This window comes from Lacerta agilis, chromosome 17 (assembly GCF_009819535.1).
Source record: "Lacerta agilis isolate rLacAgi1 chromosome 17, rLacAgi1.pri, whole genome shotgun sequence".
NCBI lineage: Eukaryota > Metazoa > Chordata > Lepidosauria > Squamata > Lacertidae > Lacerta > Lacerta agilis.
This window is the reverse complement of record NC_046328.1, coordinates 13,122,546-13,144,458: the sequence shown is the minus strand read 5'-3', so window position 1 is coordinate 13,144,458 and position 21,913 is coordinate 13,122,546. Positions and strand designations below refer to the sequence as shown.

General features: G+C 47.0%; 3 protein-coding genes and 1 long non-coding RNA gene across 4 annotated transcripts; 3 read left to right on the top strand and 1 right to left on the bottom strand.

Annotated features, from left to right (window-relative positions):
* Positions 1 to 1,908: 1,908 nt before the first annotated feature.
* Positions 1,909 to 2,952, top strand: LOC117061792 (testis-specific serine/threonine-protein kinase 2-like). The gene has a single exon (XM_033174763.1). The coding sequence runs from the start codon at positions 1,987 to 1,989 to the stop codon at positions 2,824 to 2,826; it is 840 nt and encodes a 279-aa protein (XP_033030654.1). The 5' UTR covers positions 1,909 to 1,986; the 3' UTR covers positions 2,827 to 2,952.
* Positions 2,953 to 6,959: 4,007 nt separating this feature from the next.
* On the bottom strand, positions 6,960 to 8,750 carry LOC117039303. Its single transcript, XR_004425742.1, has 3 exons — positions 8,696 to 8,750; positions 7,094 to 7,200; positions 6,960 to 6,989 (listed from the first exon to the last, which is right to left on the bottom strand). It is a non-coding gene; the product is annotated as an uncharacterized LOC117039303 (long non-coding RNA).
* A 45-nt stretch (positions 8,751 to 8,795) lies between these two features.
* Positions 8,796 to 10,267, top strand: LOC117061773 (testis-specific serine/threonine-protein kinase 1-like). Its single transcript, XM_033174730.1, has one exon. It carries the CDS (start codon positions 8,945 to 8,947, stop codon positions 9,953 to 9,955), a length of 1,011 nt encoding a protein of 336 aa, XP_033030621.1. The 5' UTR covers positions 8,796 to 8,944; the 3' UTR covers positions 9,956 to 10,267.
* Positions 10,268 to 17,759: 7,492 nt separating this feature from the next.
* On the top strand, positions 17,760 to 18,957 carry TSSK2 (testis specific serine kinase 2). Its single transcript, XM_033136104.1, has one exon. It carries the CDS (start codon positions 17,803 to 17,805, stop codon positions 18,955 to 18,957), a length of 1,155 nt encoding a protein of 384 aa, XP_032991995.1. The 5' UTR covers positions 17,760 to 17,802.
* Positions 18,958 to 21,913: the final 2,956 nt, after the last annotated feature.

Below are 21,913 nucleotides of genomic sequence, written 5' to 3'. Positions count from 1 at the left end.
CCTTGAGATATTGGATTGGGTCCTCCTCGGTGTAGAGCCAATCAAGGCAGTGATGGCCTCCAAGCTGGGTGGCTTTAGAAGAGGGTTCAACCGATTCATGGAGGAGAGGGCTTTCAATAGGTCATAGGTCATTATGGCTATGCTCTGTCTCCACAGTTGGAGGCAGCAATGCTTCTGAATACCAGCTACTAGATCCCACTGGAGGGGAGAGGGCTCTTGTGTTTGAATCCTGCTTATGGGCTTCCCACAGGCATCTGGTTGGCCACTGTGAAAAAAGGATCCTGGATGAGATGGGCCACTGGCCAGATCCAACAGGCTCTTACATTCTTCTGAGTCCATTTCCACCACACCGTCCCTTCAATTATAATTGGAAAAAGTAGGGATGTTCTCTCACATATGAGAAATGGAAACAGGTAAATTGGAAAAAGGGACGCGGGTGGCGCTGTGGGTTAAACCACAGAGCCTAGGCCCTAGGGCTTGCTGATCAGAAGGTCGGCGGTTTGAATCCCCGCGATGGGGTGAGCTCCCGTTGCTCGGTCCCAGCTCCTGCCAACCTAGCAGTTCGAAAGCACGACAAAGTGCAAGTAGATAAATAGGTAAACGGCATTTCCGTGCGCTGCTCTGGTTCGCCAAAAGCGGCTTAGTCATGCTGGCCACATGACCCGGAAGCTGTACGCCAGCTCCCTCGGCCAGTAGAGCGAGATGAGCACCGCAACCCCAGAGTCGTCCGCGACTGGACCGAATGGTCAGGGGTTCCTTTACCTCTAGCTTGGATTTCCAGCAAAGGTACAGGGATGAGGGATAACATCCTGTTGTGTTATTTCATTTCTTACATCCACTCAATCTGCTTCTCTATCCATAGCAAGACCAGCCCTCCCCACATATGTGGACAGGAGATACCAAAAAGGGATACACTGATACCTTGGTTCTCAAATGCCTTGGTACTCAAATAACTTGAAACCCCAACACTGAAAACCCAGAAGCAAGTGTTCTGGTTTGTGAACTTTTTTTGGAAGCCGAACATGCTCCGTTTTGAGTGCCACACTTCCGTTTTGCGTGTTGCGATGAGGTCTGTCTGCTTTTGCTATTTATTTTGCGTTTTCGTTTTTGCGGCTTTTTTGTTTTTGCGACTGTGTGGAACCCAGTTCAGCTACTGATTGATTGATTGACTGATTGTGTGACTGCAGTACATTGTTTATTGCTTTCATTTTATGGATCAATGGTTTCGTTAGATAGTAAAACCCATGTTAAATTGCTGTTTTAGGGGTTGTTTTTAAAAGTCTGGAATGGATTAATCCATTTTGCACTACTTCCTATGTGCCTTGGTTTTGGAACGCTTTGGTTTTGGAACGGACCTGCGGAATGGATTAAGTTTGAGAACCAAGGTACCACTGTACTAAAATGTTGTTTGGTTTGCACTCTAGCCTCAAAAGGGTGGAATTGTTCTATATAAACCCAAGACTTTACATTAAAATCAATGTTAATAGCATCCATTACATTAAATAGCAGGTAGTGAGATGAGACACATAGTATTTGGTGGAAACAAAACTGCAGCAGAATGGATACAACGCTGATTGTGACAAATACAAGTCTGCATTGGAAATCTTACACGCTTATTATCTAGAGTTACCTATAGCTGCCTCTGGGCTTCCAAAAGGCATCCAGTTGGTCACTATGGGAGATAGGATACTGTCCTAGATGGGCCTTTGGTCTGATCCAGCAGGCACATTCTGCCCCATGGAATTAGCTGGGATTGTTTGAGGCTGCCAATGGGCAACGATAGTGTACAATTTTCATTTAAGTCCCTGAGTCACATATTCATGCTCCTTATGACCTCAGCTGATGACATCAGGTATTCAAAACAGTGCTTGAGAAACCAGGCAGCATCCCCAATCTCCCACCCCAACGATGACCATCAAACAGCCGGAAGGAATGCACCGCTAAATTACACTCAGATGGGAGGTGGGTGTCCCCACCCTTTGCGTCATGGATGATGCAGCTGTGCTTAAGAAGAAAGGTTATATTTTGGGGCGTACTCTGGGAGAGAGTTCCTTTGCCAAAGTGAAATCCGCCTACTCGGAGCGTCTGAAATTCAACGTGGCCGTGAAAATCACAGACCGGAGGAAAGTCCCAAACGAGTTCCTGGAAAAATTCCTCCCCCGGGAGTTGGATATCTTGTCGACGGTGAACCACTGCTCCATCGTCAAAATCTACGAGATCTTTGAGACGTCCGGCAAGGTTTACATAGTGATGGAGCTCTGTGTGCAGGGAGACCTCTTAGAGTTCATCAAGAGCAACCATGGTCTGCCAGAGGAGGTAGCCTGCCGGATGTTCCGCCAGCTGTGCTGCGCCGTCAAATATTGCCACGATTTAGACGTGGTCCACAGGGACCTGAAATGTGACAACGTCCTCCTGGACAAAGAGATGAACGTCAAACTGTCGGATTTCGGGTTTTCCAAGCGGTGCTTCCGGGACGGGAATGGGAAAATCATCCCCAGCCAGACTTTCTGTGGCTCTGCAGCTTATGCAGCTCCGGAAGTCATCCAAGGCATCCCTTACCACCCCAAAATTTATGACATGTGGAGCTTGGGCGTCATCCTGTATGTCATGGTCTCTGGGTACATGCCCTACGATGACTCCAATGTCAAGAGGATGCTGCGGCTGCAGAAGGAACACAGAGTGCTCTTCCCAGACTCCCTGAGCATGGAATGCAAAGACCTTATTTTCCGCATGCTGCAGCCCGACGTTTCTCACCGACTACGGATCGAAGATGTTTTGAACCACCCCTGGGTGCAAGGGAAGCGCCTGAAGGCCCGCATCTTGTAACAGTAGCTAGCTGGTAAAGGGGAAACATGAACGATCTTGCTTTTGCAGAGTACAGTAAATGTGAATTCCTTTTCCGTAAGCTCCACTGCACTGCTCTCCTTATGAGATCAGGATATGGTTTACATGGTTGTTTGTTTGTTTGTTTGTTTACTTGGTGCATGTCTACTTAGGTTTTCATTATTTACATTCCTGCTTATACCAGCTTTCTCCTAAAGCACACCGGAAACAACAGCTGGCGTACTAACATATAAGGCTTCAAAGGAAAGGGGAATGGGGAGGGTAGAAGAAAAACGAGCACATTCAGCTACCAACTCTTTCATTAGCGTTACAGAATGAAGTTAAGCTATTGATCGGGTAGAATGGAGGCTGTTCCGTGAGAGGGTAAGAATTAATAGCAGTGGGTTCCAGCAAAGCTAACGGGGGGGGGGGTGCTGCTTTCATATGATGCAGCTGGTTCCAACAGAGCCAATGGAAACAGCTCTGAAAAAGGAGTGGGGGCTTTCCACTTCTCCCTTCCCTCCACCAACTGCAGCCAGGTAGATGGGCTGTGGATTAAACTATTCTAGTCCTTTCAGACCATCTGGTCTGAACGGTTGTGAGCTATTATATGCTCGAAGGTCGTCCTTCTTTCCTTTTTAAACTTTCTACTACCATAATTTTTAGCTGACCCTTTTCTGTTAATCTGAATGTCCCACTTAATCTTATCGAAGTCAGATTTGGGTAACAATAACATTACTAATTTATTCCCTGCACTTCACCCTAAGATCCTGGGGCAGGATTCCACAATTTAAAATGCAACTTTAAAAACAGCTTTAAAACTTACCGTTTTAAACGGCCTCGGTCCTGTATACCTGAAGGAGCGTCTCCACCCCCACCGTTCAACCCGGACACTGAGATCCAGCACCGAGGGCCTTCTGGCGGTTCCCTCACTGCGAGAAGCAAAGCTACAGGGAACCAGGCAGAGGGCCTTCTCGGTAGTGGCGCCCGCCCTGTGGAACGCCCTCCCATCAGGGGTCAGAGAGATAAACAATTACCTGTCATTTAGAAAATACCTGAAGGCAGCCCTGTTTAGGGAAGCTTTTAATCTGTGACTTTGTATTGTATTTTAATATTTGTTGGAGGCCGCCCAGAGTGGCCAGGGAGACCCAGCCAGATGGGCGGGGTATAAATAATAATAATAATAATATATTATTATTATTATTATTATTATTATTATTATTATTATTATTATTACTATTACTGTTGCAAAAAAATAAAATGCAATCACAAAATTGGGTGGAAAATATGCACCTTAAGTGTCAAAGGCCAGCAAATTACAATCAAGCAGTATAAAAACGTTAGCTAAATAAGTAAACCCATTTAGTGGTGGCTGGTGCCCATTGGGACATGTGGGGCAGCAGGCAGGGAGGTCGCCAGTAGGTGGCATCAGAGCCAACTCCGTCTAGTTTGGTCTCTATCTTCCTCCTTGCCTTGTTATAGAAGGGCAACAGTGTGATGACAGAAGCAAAAAAATGTGCATTTGTTCCTCCACCCACTTGTCCCTCTGGCCCTGCCCACCACCGGCATAATGTGGCCCTCAGAAGGTTTCGCAGAAGGGAACATGGCCCTTGGGTTGAGAAATCTTCCCTACCTCTACTATAGACTTTGAGAGACAGCCACCCCATGCTTAGCCAGGAAACAAGGAACAAGTATGTTGCGAATAGCCAGTTTCCAGGTATGTACGTACGTACATACATACATACATAATTATTTATACCCCGCCCATCTGGCTGGGTTTCCCCAGCCACTCTGGGCTGCTTCCAACAGAATATTAAAAATACGACAAAACATCAAACATTAAAAACTTCCCAATACAGGGCTGCCTTCAGATGTCTTCCAAAATTCAGGTAGTTATTTCCTTGACATCTGACGGGAGGGCATTCCACAGGGTGGGTGACACCACCGAGAAGGCCCTCTGCCTGGTTCCCTCTAACCTCACTTCTCACAGTGAGGGAACCACCTGAAGGCCCTCGGAGCTGGACCTCAGTGTCTGGGCTGAACGATGGGGGTGGAGACGCTCCTACAGGTATACTGGGCCATTTAGGGCTTTAAAGGTCAGCGCCAACCTTTGAATTGCGCTCGGAAACATACTGGGAGCCAATGTAGGTCTTTCAGGACTGGTGTTATCTCGGTGGCCATTCCCAGTCTCCACTCTAGCTGCCGCATTCCGGGTCACCTTCAAAGGTAGAGCGCATTGCAGTAGTCCAAGCTACATAGCACACATAGAAAGTTGCTTTATCCAAGGTCAGGTACTTAGCCTACCTAGCCCTATATTGTCCGCTCTGACTGGCAGCAGCTCTTCAGAGTCTCAGGCCAAAGCAGTGGAGGCATCCCCACCCCAACCCCCGTTCGTACTGTAGGCAAGTTTCTCCGCAAACCCTTCTCTGTCCTCCATCCAACAGACCAAGAACTGTCATCAGAGTTCAAGGACACATTTCCAGCTGAGCAAAGCCACCTGGGGTTTTTAAGCAGTAGCGGTGAGGGGTTGCAGCCTGGAGAGAGGAGTGTCGCCTGGGGAGGGTTCCAAGGGGCCAGGCACAGAGGCTTAGGGCTGAATCACATGTTATGAAATCATTAAACGTATCCTAAGAATGCGGGTGGTGCTGTGGGTTAAACCACAGAGCCTAGGGCTTGCCGATCAGAAGGTCGGCGGTTCGAATCCCCGTGACGGGGTGAGCTCCCGTTTCTTGGTCCCAGCTCCTGCCCACCTAGCATTTCGAAAGCACGTAAAAGTGCAAGTAGATAAATAGGTACCACTCCAACAGGAAGGTAAACAGCGTTTCTGTGCACTGCTCTGGTTCGCATGACCCGGAAACTGTATGCCGGCTCTCTCGGCCAGTAAAGCGAGATGAGCGCCGCAACCCCAGAGTCGGATACGACTGGATCCAATGGTCAGGGTCCCTTTACCTTTACCTTTAAGTAAATGAAACAGCAGAAGTACAAATATAGGGGGGAGGGGAGGATAAATAAATAAATAAATAAATCTTTTGTAGAATTAAAGAGTTGGAAGGGGTCTCCCAAGGATCACCAAGCCCTAGCCCTGAAATGCAGAAATCACCTTGCCAGGGTGTCAAGAAACACCTGGGAACTAAAAAGCATATTTGATTACCACATTCGCTTTTCTGTCGTGATCTCAAGGCATGGCTTCCCCCACCATTTTATAAGTTTGGCTCTGAGACATTGGCCGTTCCAAAGTCACTTGGTCCCATGCATAGCTTTGGTTGGGGGCTTGAAAAGGGTGTGTGCATCTCTTAACGCTCTAACCACTATTCCACGCTGCTGCTTCCTCTTTTTTTGACAGGTCTGGACTTATTTTATTATGGTGTGTGTGTGTGTGTGTGTGTGTGTGTGTAAACAGAGAACAACCTTACATTTACAGAGCAAAATATCCTCTTGAATTATATACCCAGCTCATGGAACCTTACAAAAGGACAATACGAGGGGACTCTCTGTGCCCTTACCACAGCAAAACAACTGATAGGGGTTAATCGGAAAAATAAAAATGCGGCTCCCTTCTATGATTGGATTGAAGACTTACACAAACTCGCAATTTATGAACAACTTGCATATAAACGCAGACTTGCTTTGGACAAATTCAGTGATATTTGGAATCCATTCTTACAAATACTATAATAGGTTAAGATCTGGTGAAGGTAAAGGGACCCCTGACCATTAGGTCCAGTCTTGTCCGACTCTGGGGTTGCGGCGCTCATCTCGCGTTACTGGTTGAGGGGGCCAGCGTACAGCTTCCGGGTCATGTGGCCAGCATGACAAAGCCGCTTCTGGCGAACCAGAGCAGCACACGGAAATGCCGTTTACCTTCCCACCGGAGCAGTACCTATTTATCTACTTGCACTTTGATGTGCTTTCGGACTGCTAGGTGGGCAGGAGCTGGGACTGAGCAATGGGAGCTCACCCCGTCACAGGGATTCAAACCACCGACCTTCTGATCAGCAAGCCCTAGGTTCTGTAGTATACAGTTTGGGGGTTCCCCCCTCCCCTCTTTATTTTCCCTTCTGCACAGGTTCTGTTTCCCTTTTTCTTTCTCTTTTATTTACGTCTCACCACATTTAGTGCACATATAATTATGTACTTTTCCAACGTTCAGTAAAGATGTTTAAAATCTTTTAAAAAATAAAACAAGAGAGTGGGTTTCAGTACAGCTCTAAATTTGATTCAAGGTTCTTCTGAAAGATCTTCCCAAAACTTAATGGAGAAGAAATGTCACCTTTGGCGGGAAAGATCTGGCGCCATCCATCAGAGGCAGAGCAGTCCTCCTCTTCAACCAGGGCGGGTGGGTTTTTTCCTTCAAAGGAATCATCTCCCAAGAGCCTTCTGCGATGAATGGAATAGTGGCCCTTATTAATAAGAATCGCCTCCAAACTTCCTTGTTTATCAAAGCTTTGATGTTTTACCAAGGTGCAGTGACACCACTGGAGAGACACAGCACATCATCTGTAAGCAAGGCACGTTCCATTGACTGTGTTCTCCTTGATTCAAGGGTACCTGAAGACAGGGGAAGGGAGGGCTGTTATTTCTAAGTGTGTGTCCTTTACTGTATTCCATTTCTTCAAAAGTTTTTGTGTATTGTGAGTGGGCCGGATCGACAAGGAGGAAGAGTCAGCGGTGTGACGTGGGGCTACCAGCCTTGACATCAGTCCCATGTTCCTTGCGACCCATAGCTCTGCCCTAATTAAGAACTAGCTGGGAGTGCCCGGGAATTTGTAGAAACAAAAAAAAAAATGCTTTTAAAAATGGATAGTTTAATTTGTGTGTGTGTGGACCCATCACACCAAATAATGGGCTAAGTTACATTTTGGTCCGCCATCTTGAATCAAAATGGCGCCTGGAATCCAAGCGTAGGCAAAGACCACATTCTCCCATGCCCTTTGGGAACCCGCATGCTAGGTTTTGTAATGATATCCCGAGAGGCGGCCAAATCTATGCCAAAAAGGGCCAAGTCCCTTTACAGTCATACAGTATTTTGGTCCACCCTCTTGAGATGGCACCCGGCATCCAAATGCCACTGCTAACTGCCACCGCCACCTCAGGACCCCTTGTGCCAAGTTTAGTGATGATTTCTCAAGAGGCAGATAGGCAACAAACAAACAGGTGGACAGACAGACAGACCAACCACTCTCCAAAATATTTAGTAGATCCAGTGTTAGTCCTGGGCCCCATCTGCACTGTATTTAAAGTGGTATCATACCGCTTTAAACATCCACAGTTTCCTGCAAAGAATTCTGGGCCCTGCCTTTTGTTCAGGGTGCTGAGAGTTGTTAGGAGACACACACACCATTCCCCTCCCAGCGTTACAATTCCCAGCATTGCCTTTGGAAGAAGTATGTGCCCTAAGTTTACTCCAGACCTATAGTTTTGTGGGGGAAATGTAGCATGGAGCTTTGCTATCCCTCCTGTCTATAATACACAGTGGGTTGTTGGTCTTTTTGCAAAAAGGACAACCCTTTTGAAGGCTCCCAGGCTACCTGAAATATCATACCTCCCTATATAAGCCTGCCTGGGTGTTAAGATCCTCAGGTAAGCACCTCAGAAGCACAGCTGCTTGTGACAAGAGACAAGAGTCTTTTCTGTAGCTGCCCCCATATTGTGGAATTCCCTGTCTGGGGAAACAGCATTTTAATTGCCAGTTCTATTTGGGGTGGATGAGTTTATTTTTATGGCTTAGGGTTCTATATATTGATGTTTTATAAAGTTGCAAGCTGCCGTGAATTTCAGTTTGGGAGAAAGGCGGGATATGAATACTGTACATCAAATAAGAAAATCAATAGACAATAAGCCCGTACTTTCAGATGACATGAGGGAATGTTACCTGAACCCTTGGCGTCCCGAATGACTTAGCTCTGACATAAGCCATAGAGTGCATGGTTTGTCAGCACCAACGACAGCTCCGCATTGTGACATCACAAAAGAATGTTGAGGCTTCTCCTGCAACATCCTAGGAAGGGGAGCCCAAGGCCATTTCAGATGACCATCCTGGAATGTGCGTGAATCGGAGGGGGGCAGGATACGGGATGCTCAGCCAACTTGAACATATTGCTTAGGGTCTGCCTCCAGGACTATGGAGGATGCTGAAGTTCTTAAAAAGAGAGGCTACATCATGGGGATCAACCTCGGAGAAGGGTCTTACGCCAAGGTGAAATCGGCCTACTCGGACCGGTTGAAGTGCAACGTGGCCGTCAAGATCATCGACAAGAGGAAGGCTCCTCGGGACTTCTTGGAGAGATTCCTCCCCAGAGAGATAGAGATGCTGGCGAGGGTGAAGCACCACGCCATTATCAAGACCTATGAGATCTTTGAGACCTCCGACGGCAAAGTCTACATCGTGACTGAATTGGGCGTGCAAGGAGACTTGCTGGAGTTCATCAAGAGGAGAGGAGCCATTCCGGAAGACGTTGCCCGCAAGATGTTCTACCAGCTCGCCAGCGCCATCAAGTACTGCCACGACCTGGACATTGTCCACCGGGACTTGAAATGCGAGAACCTTCTTCTGGACAAAGAGTTCAACATCAAACTGACGGACTTTGGCTTTTCCAAGAGAGTCGCCCGCGACGAAGATGGCAGGGTGGTCCTCAGCAAGACTTTCTGCGGTTCGGCGGCCTATGCAGCCCCTGAAGTACTGCAAGGCATTCCTTACCAGCCGAAGGTTTACGACATATGGAGCCTGGGGGTGGTCCTGTTCATCATGGTGTGTGGCTCGATGCCTTACGACGACTCGAACATCAAGAAAATGCTCAAGCTGCAGAAGGAGCACCGGGTACACTTCCCCCGGTCCAAAGTGCTGTCGGTCGAATGCAAAGATCTCATTTACCGCATGCTCCAACCTGACGTCTCCCGCCGACTCTGCATCGATGAGATTTTAATGCATGTGTGGATGCAGGACCAGAGATCCTCTTCAGACACCACACTTATGAAGTCGGGGGAATGCTCCCACCACCATAATCAGATAAGGACCATGTTTGGGAAGGAGTCGTCAGGGCCAGAGCCTTCGGACAATGAGCAAATTCTCCAAGAGGAAAGGCATGCTGACTTGGATGTCCTCTCTGACAAGATGCAAAGGACTTGTCTTTGAAAAATCCAGCGACCTAGCGACAAGCAAAGGTGAATAGAACAGTGGGTTTCTGTAGCACCGCCAGTTCCAGAGACCTCTTTAAAGACTACATCCTGAAAACTTTTTTTGGAAAGAGATAAAAACAATTTGGGAGGAATTTTCTTTTCTTTTCTTTTCTTGGTCAACATCAAGTCCTTTCAGATTTTTCAGTCTTGGAAGCCACAGGAGCCAACAACATCTGCACCTCTCGACATTTGCAAGATGCACAACGTTGGGTGGAGAGGGAATAGATTTTTCTCACCCCTTTTTAATCCTCTGTAAACAACCGCACCATGCAGCAATCACAGAGGATCCTGGTAACTGTCGTTTGCTAAGGATGCCGGGGATTTCAGCTCCGTGAGGTCAGCACCCTTACCCAACAACAGTTCCCAGGATCCTTTAGGGTGGAGAGGAGCCATGACGGTAGAAGTGGCATAAGAGTGTTTTCAAAATGGGTGGCATAGATGTGACTTTTGCCATGTCCCGATTAGTCTTGGCCTGATATACCTTCCAGGTTGGTACCTACTACTCGTGAGATCTAAAATATAGCTTCAAAGAGACCTGCCTGCTGTAGCACCAGTTTTTTCTGCAATGATGACCAGCTGCAAACCCTTTGAACAGTCTGCGTCTGTGATGGCAACTTCTGCCACGAAAGGTACACACACATAAGGTGTCTGTGCTGAAGTTCCACGTAAGAAATCAGTCCCAGTGAAATTAAGGTTATAGAAAATCCAGATCCAGTAAAACTATAATCTTAAACTCTCTCCCTCTGTGTTTTGTTTTTAAATGGATTCCTTACTTAGCATGTGCAGGAATTTCAGCTAAATCAGGGGTGATTTCAACTGCTTCCGGCCAGTTTTCCCAAAACCATGCCCACCTGCTCCTCAGTGGATGTGGCTCGTGTGACATCAGGAAGGCAAGATAAAATCCTGTTGCACATGCCTGTTCTCTGGAAGGACCAGGAGCATGCAGCCAAACAGAGCAGGGTTTAACCCCCGCTTGTCAGTTGATGAGCAGGGGTTAAATCCTGCTTAGATATTAACCCCCATTCCTGATTCAGCATAGTAATCCCTGCTAAAATAATGGGGTTCCCCCCTCTAGTTTAACAGGGGATTCTGATGCACTCCCCTTCATGAGTCAGGAAGGGGTTGGCCTAGAACCTCCTATTAAAACTACAGTCCCCAAAATACTTTTGTTGACCACCAGCATTACATTTCCATTTTTAAGTTCAGAATAGTTGTTGCTTTGGAACATCCAAACAACATGACCAGTCCAACGAAGTTGATGTTGAAGAGTCATTGCTTCGAAACTGCTGATCTTTGCTTCTTCCAGTACACCGGCATTAGTTTGCCTGTCTTCCCAAGTGATGTGTAATTTTTTCCGAAGACACTGTTGATGGTATCTTTCGAGGAGTTGGACATGGCGTTTATTGTAAGTGGTCCATGTTTCACAAGCATACAGTAAGGTTGGTAGTAGAATAGTTTGTAAACAAGCATTTTGGTTTCCCTGCGAATGTCCCATTCTTCATACACTCTGCATGTCAATTATTTTTATTAATTTTCCAAAGTATTACAAATCTAACTAAATTAATTTAATACAATTTCTTAAAATTAGGTTTCCTGCTCCTGTTGCAAACATATGTCAATCGTCTCCTCCCACAGCTGCATCATTTCTTACTTAGTGTTCAGTTGTCATCTGTCAATCTTTGTTACGTTATTCTTGACATAACAAAGATTGACGGACCGCACTTTCCTCCTTACAAACAGCACCTGTTACATCTTATAAGTATAAAATCCACTACACATGTGTAATCCTTCATAAACATTGTTGTTTCAGACCTGGTGTGCTGGGAGAATTAATGACTATCTTCCATTGTTCAGTTCTTTGCAGTGTTTATCTGGATGTTACAAGGTCACATTGCATCCCTTCTGCTGTTCACCGACTAGTGTACAGGCTGCGGCCATAAATAACTCACAGAGTACATGTCCAGTCTCCGCCATTAAAGCTCCACTCTGGAGTTCTTCCTCGGCACACAGTTAAAAACAAAATCTTTTCTCAAGTTCGGCCTCTTGCCAGATCTATTCAGCAGCCGTTCATTCTTCTTGCTCTGCATCGCTCCATCACACTCCTGGTCTGATCCAAAAATAATTTAAAATAAAATCCATGCAACCTCAGTCGAGGGGGGAGGGCATACTAAAACCTTGTTAAATTCCTTGTTGAGCATAAATCAAAAGCCTCCCCCCTCTTTTCTGCAGTAACAGGCAGAATAACATAACAATGGCTACACACGTCTCTTTCATTTTTCAACTGAGGTTGAATGGATTTTATTTAAAAGGGTTTTTTGGAAAACCCTTTGAAAGCACAAAGCACCTTGTCCTCCTCTTTCCTTTCCCAGCTGTTGTAAGGATTCTCAAGCTTAAAAATAAAACATTCAGATGCCTTCAAAGAACCAAGCCATAGCTGTCAAGTTCTCCCTTATTTTAAGGGAAATTCCATTATGCTGAATAGGCTTCCTCATGAGAAAAGGTAAAACTTGACAGCTATGAACCAAGCCCAGTTCATTCAATAGCTGATTGATTGCAGCTCATTGGCATATGTCAGTCCAGGAGCGCCTCTTGATTAATGCCAATATTCCAAATTAAGGAGAAACCAAGCACAAATCATGCCAGAGATGGAGGATCATCCATGGCAGGGACACACTCCCAGGTCACACCCACTCTGCCTTTCAAGTTGGCAGACACGAGCTTAAGCGGCACAGCCGGATGCAGTGAGCTACCCAGACCCCACTGGGGAGCCTTGCCAGGATTTTTGGCTCATAAACCCTGGCTTTCCCCTGCCTGAACCTCCCTGCTGCCCGCAGAGGGCTGCAAGGAGCAACCGCCATTGACTCGTGACACAAGCCGGAAACCCAAATACTCTGCACTGCAATTGAGATAAAGCTGCACTCGCATAGCTCAGGCGATGCTGGATTTCAGCATCTGCATGCTGGGTACAACACTGTGCTCTGTCTAGGATGGGCGTAGGGAACAGACAAGGGATTTTGCCTCTTCAAAGCGGCTTTCTCAGCTAACATACTTATTTCATTTTTTTACAAAGAAAAAACCATACCCCACCTTCAGTGATTGTTATCACCTGCTGGTCAGTTAAAAGCTAGGGCAAGTAGAAAGGTCTTAAGGTAAAGGTAAAGGTCCCTGACAGTTAAGTCCAGTTGCGAACGCCTCTGGGGTTGTGGTGCTCATCTCGCTCTATAGGCCGAGGGAGCCGACGTTTGTCCGTAGACAGTTTTTCTGGGTCATGTGGCCAGCATAACTAAGCCGCTTCTGGCGAAACCAGAGCAGCGCACAGAAACGCCGTTTACCTTCCTGCCGGAGTGGTACCTATTTATTTACTTGCACTCTGATGCACTTTCGAACTGCTAGGTTGGCAGGAGCTGGGACCGAGCAACGGGAGCTCACCCCGTCGCGGGGATTCGAACCGCCGACCTTCCGATCGGCAAGCCCAAGAGGCTCAGTGGTTTAGACCACAGCGCAGCTTGGTGCAAAAGTTGCCAGCATATTGGCTGTGGGCACAACGGCATCCTTGAGATCTTCCGCTCGTACTCACAAAGCCTCCCTCCATTCATGGTTCCCTTGGTCAAGAACTGGTGAGAGTGGCTACTTTTCTCTCCCTTGGGAAGTACACAGAGCCAAGGAGGAAGTTGGAAGAGTGCCCCTCTTCCCCATTTCCTGTCTCAGCTCTATGTGCTTTTTAAGGCTCAGGTTAATACTACCAGAACTGGCTTTAACCCAGTTCACTCACAAAAGTCAAACATGTGTGTACATGTGCATGTACACATGCTCTCTTTTTCTCTGCAGGAGGGAGCTGGTCCAGCAGAGAGGAGAGAGGAGCAGTGTCCAGAGTTCTCCCTCAAAAATCCAAATGTGCCTATGGTGGACTTAAAACTGGTAGTGATCCGTGCCTGGAACCTATCAGACTAGGGACTTAGCTATACAGCTGCAAGGGGGGTGGGAGGGGCCGGAGCCCCTCTTGCCTTCACGCGCCTCCACCGGTTTTCCCTCAGGGAGGGCGAAATTGGCGCGCTTTCCCCAATGGCCGCTGACAAGAATGAAAAGGTTCAGGCTAATCGCAACAAAAATGAAATGAAATAACACACGTCAAAAGTTACAAAAGCACACCGAACATTAATCACAAGGTTCTGCAAATGAAAATAAAAGGTGCATGTATCTATCTATACCTATATATGTGATTACGTTATGATTGGATTACTTATTTATTCTTATAGCAAGCAAATAATGCAATGAATTTGTATGTAATGCTATATGTCTTAGGGAGATAGGCCGCCATGGCGCAGCGATCCCTCCGGCGCCCCCAGCGTGCCGCCTCTCTCCCGTGCTTGCCGCCCCTCGGGAGGGGGGGTGGGCGAGCGGGGGATGAGGGGCGTGGCGCTGGAGCGGCACGGGGCTCTGCGCGCCCTTCCAGTGCTCCCGGGACGGGAGGCGAGGGCGGACAGCTCGCAGCCCGCCCAGGAGCGGCATGGGCGGCAGCGGTTGCGCTGCTGGCGTGCGAGCGCCCGGCCGCCAGCCCGCCCACGGGGGCGGGTTGGGGAGGGGGGCGCCCGGTATGCCGGCGGACTCGCACGGGTGCCCCTGGGGGGTCCAGCGCCCTGGCGCACTGCGCCACTAGCCCCTATGGATGAGACGGCCCTGTATATAGATGATTAAATTTAGCAAAGTGACCTGCAAACAAACAAAATGGGCAAACCTCACAGGCATATATGAAGACCCAGAAATGTGTGTGCACATGTGTCTGTACATATGTTTATATTCATATAGACATTCTTCTTTTATTAGATTTATATGCTGCCCTTCCTCGGAAGGTCATGGGGTTGACAACATAAAAAATGACAAAATGGAAGCTATACAGCTGCAAATAATAATGTCTTAAGAGTGTTTTAAGTGCATTATTGAAACGTGACACTTCATGGCGATGGCGAGCTTATGGCAAATTCAACATATTTTTCCAAAACTTTTTTAAAAACATTTTCGCAGCGTTTTTTTAGATGGGTCTAGATTCTACCTAGGCTCTGGGGACACAGTGGCAATAATGGAGAGCAGCCTTTCCCCAAATTTCCACCCGCTTAACTCCCAAAGTTGAGGGCCAGGGGGAAACCAAAGAACCACAATACTGAGAAGCAAAAAGGTGCTTTTGGAAGGAGACGGCCCTTTCGTCGCCTACCTGAGTCTCAGCACCAGCAGATTCACACAACCGAACTTCCATCATAGTTGGCAAGCCCATAGCCTCCAGCATTCCTCAAATGAAAATAAGAGCCATTGCTCACTCCCCTACCCCTTCCCTGACCCTTCTGGGACCTCAATTTTTGTACCCCCACCATCACCACCACATTTCCAATCAGAAGAACAGCGAGAGCAACCGTCATTACACCAATGGGACACGACCTTTCTGGCCTCCTCCAGGGGGGGGGGCGTAGCAAGGGGGTGGGCTGACCCATGTTCCATAATGGAGGGGGTGACAAATTATCAAGGAACAATTTTTTTTTTTGGAATTTTTTTTTTTAATGCCTGCTCCGAAGGTCTTAACTTACTATACTAGGGATTATATAGCTATATATGAAATTTCATGCATATCGGTTAATAGCTTGACCCTCCTCCACCAAAATAGCCGTTTACTTGGCTGTTTTCCTATGTCGTGAAGGCTGAAATTTCAGTTCAGTGGAGCACTTACTGCTCCCAACCCTAACCCTGTGTAAAGCCATCTAATTAGACTTTAATTTGATTTTGAGATGTTTTTAGGAGGTAATTTAATTATTGTTTGATTTTATACCAATGTTATGTATCTGATGTTAGCCACCCTGAGCCCGACTTCAGCCGGGGAGGGAGGGAGGGGGGGTGACAAAAATTTTTTGCCCCTGGGTACCAATTTACCTTGCTACGCCCCTGGGGGGGGGCCGTCCCGAGCCAACTGGTTCAGAAGGTGGTTTCCCCACACACACACACACTGGGGGGGGGGGCAGGACTTTGATATGGGACAGGGGATGAAGTGGACTAGGCCAGGAGGGAGAAATATGATGGGGACACCCAGGATGCCAGCAAGATGGCAGGTGTGCTCCTGGAATTGTGCCTTGAAATCCTGCGTACAGCTACAGGAACGGTTTTGGGACTGGGGTGGGAGTTTAGAAATTCTGACCACAACCAGAGAGGCTGAATCTGTGGGTTTGGCACAAAAAAAAATGGCTGTTTAATTTTCTTGAGCTAAGAACATTGTGAAAGTGCCACAATATGAAGAAGTGAAAACCAAAGGCGAAGGACTATGCAGGGTCTGTTTGGTTCTGTTTCCTGAGATTTTTATTGTTTTTTTCTGCAGGGATCTTTCCTGAAAGTTAGCAATGGTCTTTAAACGCTGTTAATTCATGCTTTTTACACAAGTCTGGTAGTCTGAAAAACACTGCTTAATTTTAATCTACACAATGGTCATCTTAACATGTACCGGTAACTTGATTTCTGTCACCTCAAAACACGGCATTTGACTTCTGCTGTCATATTTGACGAGATGCAGAATTTTAAAAATGATGTCACCTGATACCTCTGCAACCCCAACGCATTGTGGGAATCTGTTCAGAAGCTGACTTAGCGAGGACAACTTACCTCATCCATTTTCTGGAAATTTCACGTTTAACTACTGTATTTGCTACAGGGAAATAAATAAAGGACCCTTCAAAGTCCAGTGAAGTTTTCTGTACCCAGTCTGGGTGTGTTCCATGGATTCCTTTTGTGGCTTTTAGCTTTCATCAGCAATTTAAAACACACTTATGATAAGCTAATTCAACATTTGAACACTGTGGAGTGGGGTAAAATTCCCCTACACATATTAATTTGAGGGTTGCTTGATAGTATGGTGAAGGTGAAGAAATGGAGGCAGTGAGAGATTTCACTTTCTTGGGTTCCATGATCACTGCAGATGGTGACAGCAGTCACGAAATTAGAAGACGCCTGCTTCTTGGGAGAAAAGCAATGACAAACCTAGACAGCATCTTAAAAAGCAAAGACATCACCTTGCCGACAAAGGTCCGTATAGTTAAAGCTATGGTTTTCCCAGTAGTAATGTACGGAAGTGAGAGCTGGACCATCAAGAAGGCTGATCGCCGAAGAATTGATGCTTTTTGAATTATGGTGCTGGAGGAGACTCTTGAGAGTCCCATGGACTGCATGAAGATCAAACCTATCCATTCTCAAGGAAATCGGCCCTGAGTGCTCACTAGAAGGACAGATCCTGAAGTTGAGGCTCCAGTACTTTGGCCACCTCATGAGAAGAGAAGACTCCCTGGAAAAGACCCTGATGTTGGGAAAGATGGAGGGCACAAGGAGAAGGGGACGACAGAGGATGAGATGGTTGGACAGTGTTCTCGAAGCTACTAACATGAGTTTGGCCAAACTGCGGGAGGCAGTGAAGGATAGGCGTGCCTGGTGTGCTCTGGTCCATGGGGTCACGAAGAGTCGGACACGACTGAACGACTGAACAACAACAACTAATCTGCAAATCTCCAAACTCTTTCCATACAAGACAATTGCCTTCTTTCGCTATCAGGCTAAAAAAACTCAAACAAGAACAAAGACAAAGTTTGTTTGTTTTTAAAGGACCTATAATGTTCCCTCTCCAAAGATCATTTGTCTCTCTCTGAGGTTGATCTTGACTATTATATCATGGGCTGCTAGCTGCTTAATGCTAGTTGTGACATCACATGGAGACATCACCCGATAAACAATGCTCAGAGTTCTATATCATGCAACTTCCCAGAACCAGGCAACCCTCCAATGACCAACGATGGAATACCCAGTAAGTGGCTGGAAGAGTACGCCAACAACGTGACCAAACTTATCTTTGCGTCTGTCTATAGCATAATGGACGATGCTGCCGTCCTTAAAAAAAGAGGCTACATCATGGGATCAAATTTAGGAGAAGGCTCTTACGCCAAGGTGAAGTCGGCCTTCTCCGAACGGCTGAAATTTGACGTAGCAGTAAAAATCATAGACAGGAAGAAAGCTCCGCTGGACTTTCTGGAAAGGTTCCTTCCGAGGGAAATAGACATCTTAGCCAAAGTGAACCACCGTTCCATCATAAAAACCTATGAGATCTTCGAGACGTCGGACGGCAAAGTCTACATCGTGATGGAGTTGGGAGTCCAGGGGGATTTGTTGGAGTTCATCAAGAGCAAAGGGGCGATGCCCGAAGACATTGCGAGGAAGATGTTCCGCCAGCTATGTGCCGCTATAAAATACTGCCACGATTCTGACATCGTCCACCGGGACTTGAAATGTGAAAATCTGCTTCTGGACAAGGATTATCACATCAAGCTTTCAGACTTTGGCTTCTCCAAACGCTTGACACGCGATGAAGACGGCAAAATTATCCACAGCAAAACCTTCTGCGGTTCTGCTGCTTATGCCGCCCCAGAGGTGCTGCAAGGCATCCCCTACGAACCCAAGATCTACGATATGTGGAGCCTAGGCGTCATTCTGTACATCATGGTCTGCGGCTCCATGCCTTACGACGACTCCAACATTCGGAAGATGCTGAGGCTGCAGAAGGAGCACCGGGTACACTTCCCCAAGTCGAAAAACCTGACCATGGAATGCAAAGACCTCATCTACCGCATGCTCCAACCGGACGTCGCCCGGCGGCTCCACATCGACGACGTTTTGAGCCACGTGTGGATGCAGCCCCCGAAACCCAAGTGCGTCTCGACGACTTCTGTCGTGAAAAACGGGGAGAGTTCCCGGACTGAGTGTGATCACAAGCCAAATCACAAAAGTGAAGTGCAAGTAAGCAGCAAATCAGAGTCCAAACAGGTGGCACATTCCCGGCTGGAGATAGTAGAAGAAGCGGGGAGACTGGGGGAAAACGTGAAGACAGACAACCTGGCAGATGATGTAGTAGTAATGCCTCAGTTTGAGAACACGGAAATCTGATACACCTGGACCAGCAGATGCCCATCCACTCAGGCAACCCAAATCCACTCAGGTAGCCCAAATGGACAAGGTGGTTTCGGGGTCGGGAGAAGATAAGAGATTAGTGGAAGAAGCAATCAGAAAAGCAGACTAAATGAAAAGAAAGTAAAGAGGTTTCTTTATAAGCACTTTTATACTTATATATATCAATACCTATAAAAGGACAAAATATTATTAAATATTTTATACCTTGATAAATATTTTACTGTAATTGCCCACTGCCTATGAATCAAAATGGGTAGTGTTTTTAATCACCTTGGAATTAAGCTTATGTACCTTTGAAAATAAGGACCCAGGTGGCGCTGTGGGTTAAACCACAGAGTCTAGGGCTTGCTGATCAGAAGGTCGGCAGTTCGAATCCCTGCCACGGGGTGAGCTCCCGTTGCTCGGTCCCAGCTCCTGCCCACCTAGCAGTTCAAAAGCATGTCAAAGTGCAAGTAGATAAATAGGGACCGCTCCAGCGGGAAGGTAAACGGCGTTTCCGTGCGCTGCTCTGGTTTGCCAGAAGCGGCTTTGTCATGCTGGCCACATGACCCGGAAGCTGTCTGCAGACAAACGCCGGCTCCCTTGGCCTATAGAGCAAGATGAGCGCCGCAACCCCAGAGTCGGACACGACTGGACCTGATGGTCAGGGGTCCCTTTACCTTTACCTTTGGAAATACAAGGTTTTACGCTCTCCAAGTAAGGGGCGAGGCCTCACTAAAGAGAGGCAGGCAGTTGCAAAGAGAGTCTCAAGGTCCTTCTTGAAACCCACTCCAGCTTTTAGGCCCCACCTGCACCCCTGCAACACTTTATACTGTCATGGCTTCCCCCAAAGAATTCTGGGAACTGTGGATTGTTAAGGGTGCAGAGAGTTGTTAGGAGACCCAGATTCCCAGAACTACAATTCTCAAAGTGGTTTCACGGTCAGTCTGTCTGCCCAGGGAATAAATAATAAATAAACAACAAAAAATAATAATTGTAGCCCTGGGAGGGAAATAAGGTTTCCTAACTCTCAGCTCCATTAACAGAACACAGTTCCCAGAATTTTGGGGGGAAGTCATGGGAGTTCAAAGTGTGTGTGGCAATGTGGCATGGCTTTAACATATAGTGTGTATGGGGGCTTTGTGAGCCTGTGTGGTGTAGTGGTTAAGAGCGGTGGACTCGTAATCTGGTGAACCGGGTTCGCTTCCCCGCTCCTCCACATGCAGCTGCAGGGTGACCTTGGGCCAGTCACACTTCCCTGAAGTCTCTCAGCCCCACTCACCTCACAGTGTTTGTTGTGGGGGAGGAAGGGAAAGGAGAATGTGAGCCACTTTGAGACTCCTTCGGGTAGTGAAAAGCGGGATATCAAATCCAAACTCTTCTTCTTCTTCTTCTGTAAAAGGGCTTGCTTGACTCAACCCAGACCAAACAAAGAAAAGGACATATTTATGTAATTTGCCTACATTTCTCTCTCTGCAAAACAAATAATGCTAGATGTCAACGGGCAACTCCAAATTGTAAGAAGCAATCGGTTCCTTGATACAGTGGTACCTTGGTTCTCAAACTTAATCCGTTCTAAAACCAAAGCGTTCCAAAACCAAGGTGTGCTTTCCTATAGAAAGTAATGCAAAATGGATTAATCCATTCCATACTTTTAAAAAGAACCCCTAAAACAGCAACTTAACATGGATTTTACTATCTAACGAGACCATTGATCCATAAAATGAAAGTAATAAACAATGTACTTCAGTCACACAATCAATCAATCAGTCAATCAATCAGTAGCTGAACTGGGTTCCACACAGTCGCAAAAACGAACCAAAAAAAACCGCAAAAACAAAAATGCAAAATAAATAGCAAAAACAGACAGACCTCTGTGTAACACTCAAAAAAAAAGTGCGGCACTCAAAACGGAGCATGTTCAGCTTCCAGAAGTTCGCAAACCGGAACACTTACTTCTGGGTTTGCAGTGTTTGGGTTCCAAGTTGTTCAAGTACCAAGGCTTTTGAGAACCAAGGTAAAGGTAAAGGTAAAGGGACCCCTGACCATTAGGTCCAGTCATGTCCAACTCTGGGGTTGTGGCGCTCATCTCACTTTATTGGCCAAGGGAGCTGGCGTACAGCTTCCGGGTCATGTGGTCAGCATGACAAAGCCGCTTCTGGCGAAACAGAGCAGCGCACAGAAACGCCGTTTACCTTCCCGTTGGAGCGGTACCTATTTATCTACTTGCACTTTGACGTGCTTTCGAACTGCTAGGTGGGCAGGAGCTGGGATCGAGCAACGGGAGCTCACCCTGTCGCAGGGATTCGAACCGCCGACCTTCTGATCAGCAAGCCCTAGGCTCTGTAGCTTAAACCACAGCGCCACCCACGTCCCCAAGGTACCACTGTACAATTTCTGGTAGAGAGCCTTACAAACCAGAAAAAGACTGGAATAACCATTCCCTGCTAAGCTACCTGAAATTCACCTGGTTATTTAGATATAGGTTTGGAGCTTACTGTGTTGCAGATTCAGCTCCCCTCCACACCAAGCCAAGCCAACTAAAGTGCCACTTTCCCCAAAGGATGCTGTGCCAAAGAGGTGGGCAGTCGGGTCTTCCAGATGTTGCTTAGCCACAATGATTATCCCTGACCATTGGCCATGCTGGCTACAGCTGATGGGGGTGGGAGCCCAAAAACTTGATCTAGAGGACCCCAGGTTCTGCATTGATTGTTAGAACGGCTTAAGTTTGTGGTGTGGACATGACATAGGTTTACCTAGCACATTTGGGCCTATAGTTTGTAGGGGAAATAAGAGCTTTGCTTTCCCTCCTGTCAATAATACACATTGTTTTTTGAAAACAGAACAAACCTGCCTATACAACCCGGTTCCCCTCTCAGAGCTACAGTCGAGTGGTTCAATAGTCAATTCATTTTCACAGGTACACTCTGGGAATTGTGAACACAGTAGTCTC

Excerpts from the sequence above, each read along its gene's own strand:
- LOC117061773 (XM_033174730.1), top strand. The coding sequence starts at position 8,945 with ATGGAGGATGCTGAAGTTCTTAAAAAGAGAGGCTACATCATGGGGATC.
- LOC117061792 (XM_033174763.1), top strand. The coding sequence starts at position 1,987 with ATGGATGATGCAGCTGTGCTTAAGAAGAAAGGTTATATTTTGGGGCGT.
- TSSK2 (XM_033136104.1), top strand. The coding sequence starts at position 17,803 with ATGACCAACGATGGAATACCCAGTAAGTGGCTGGAAGAGTACGCCAAC.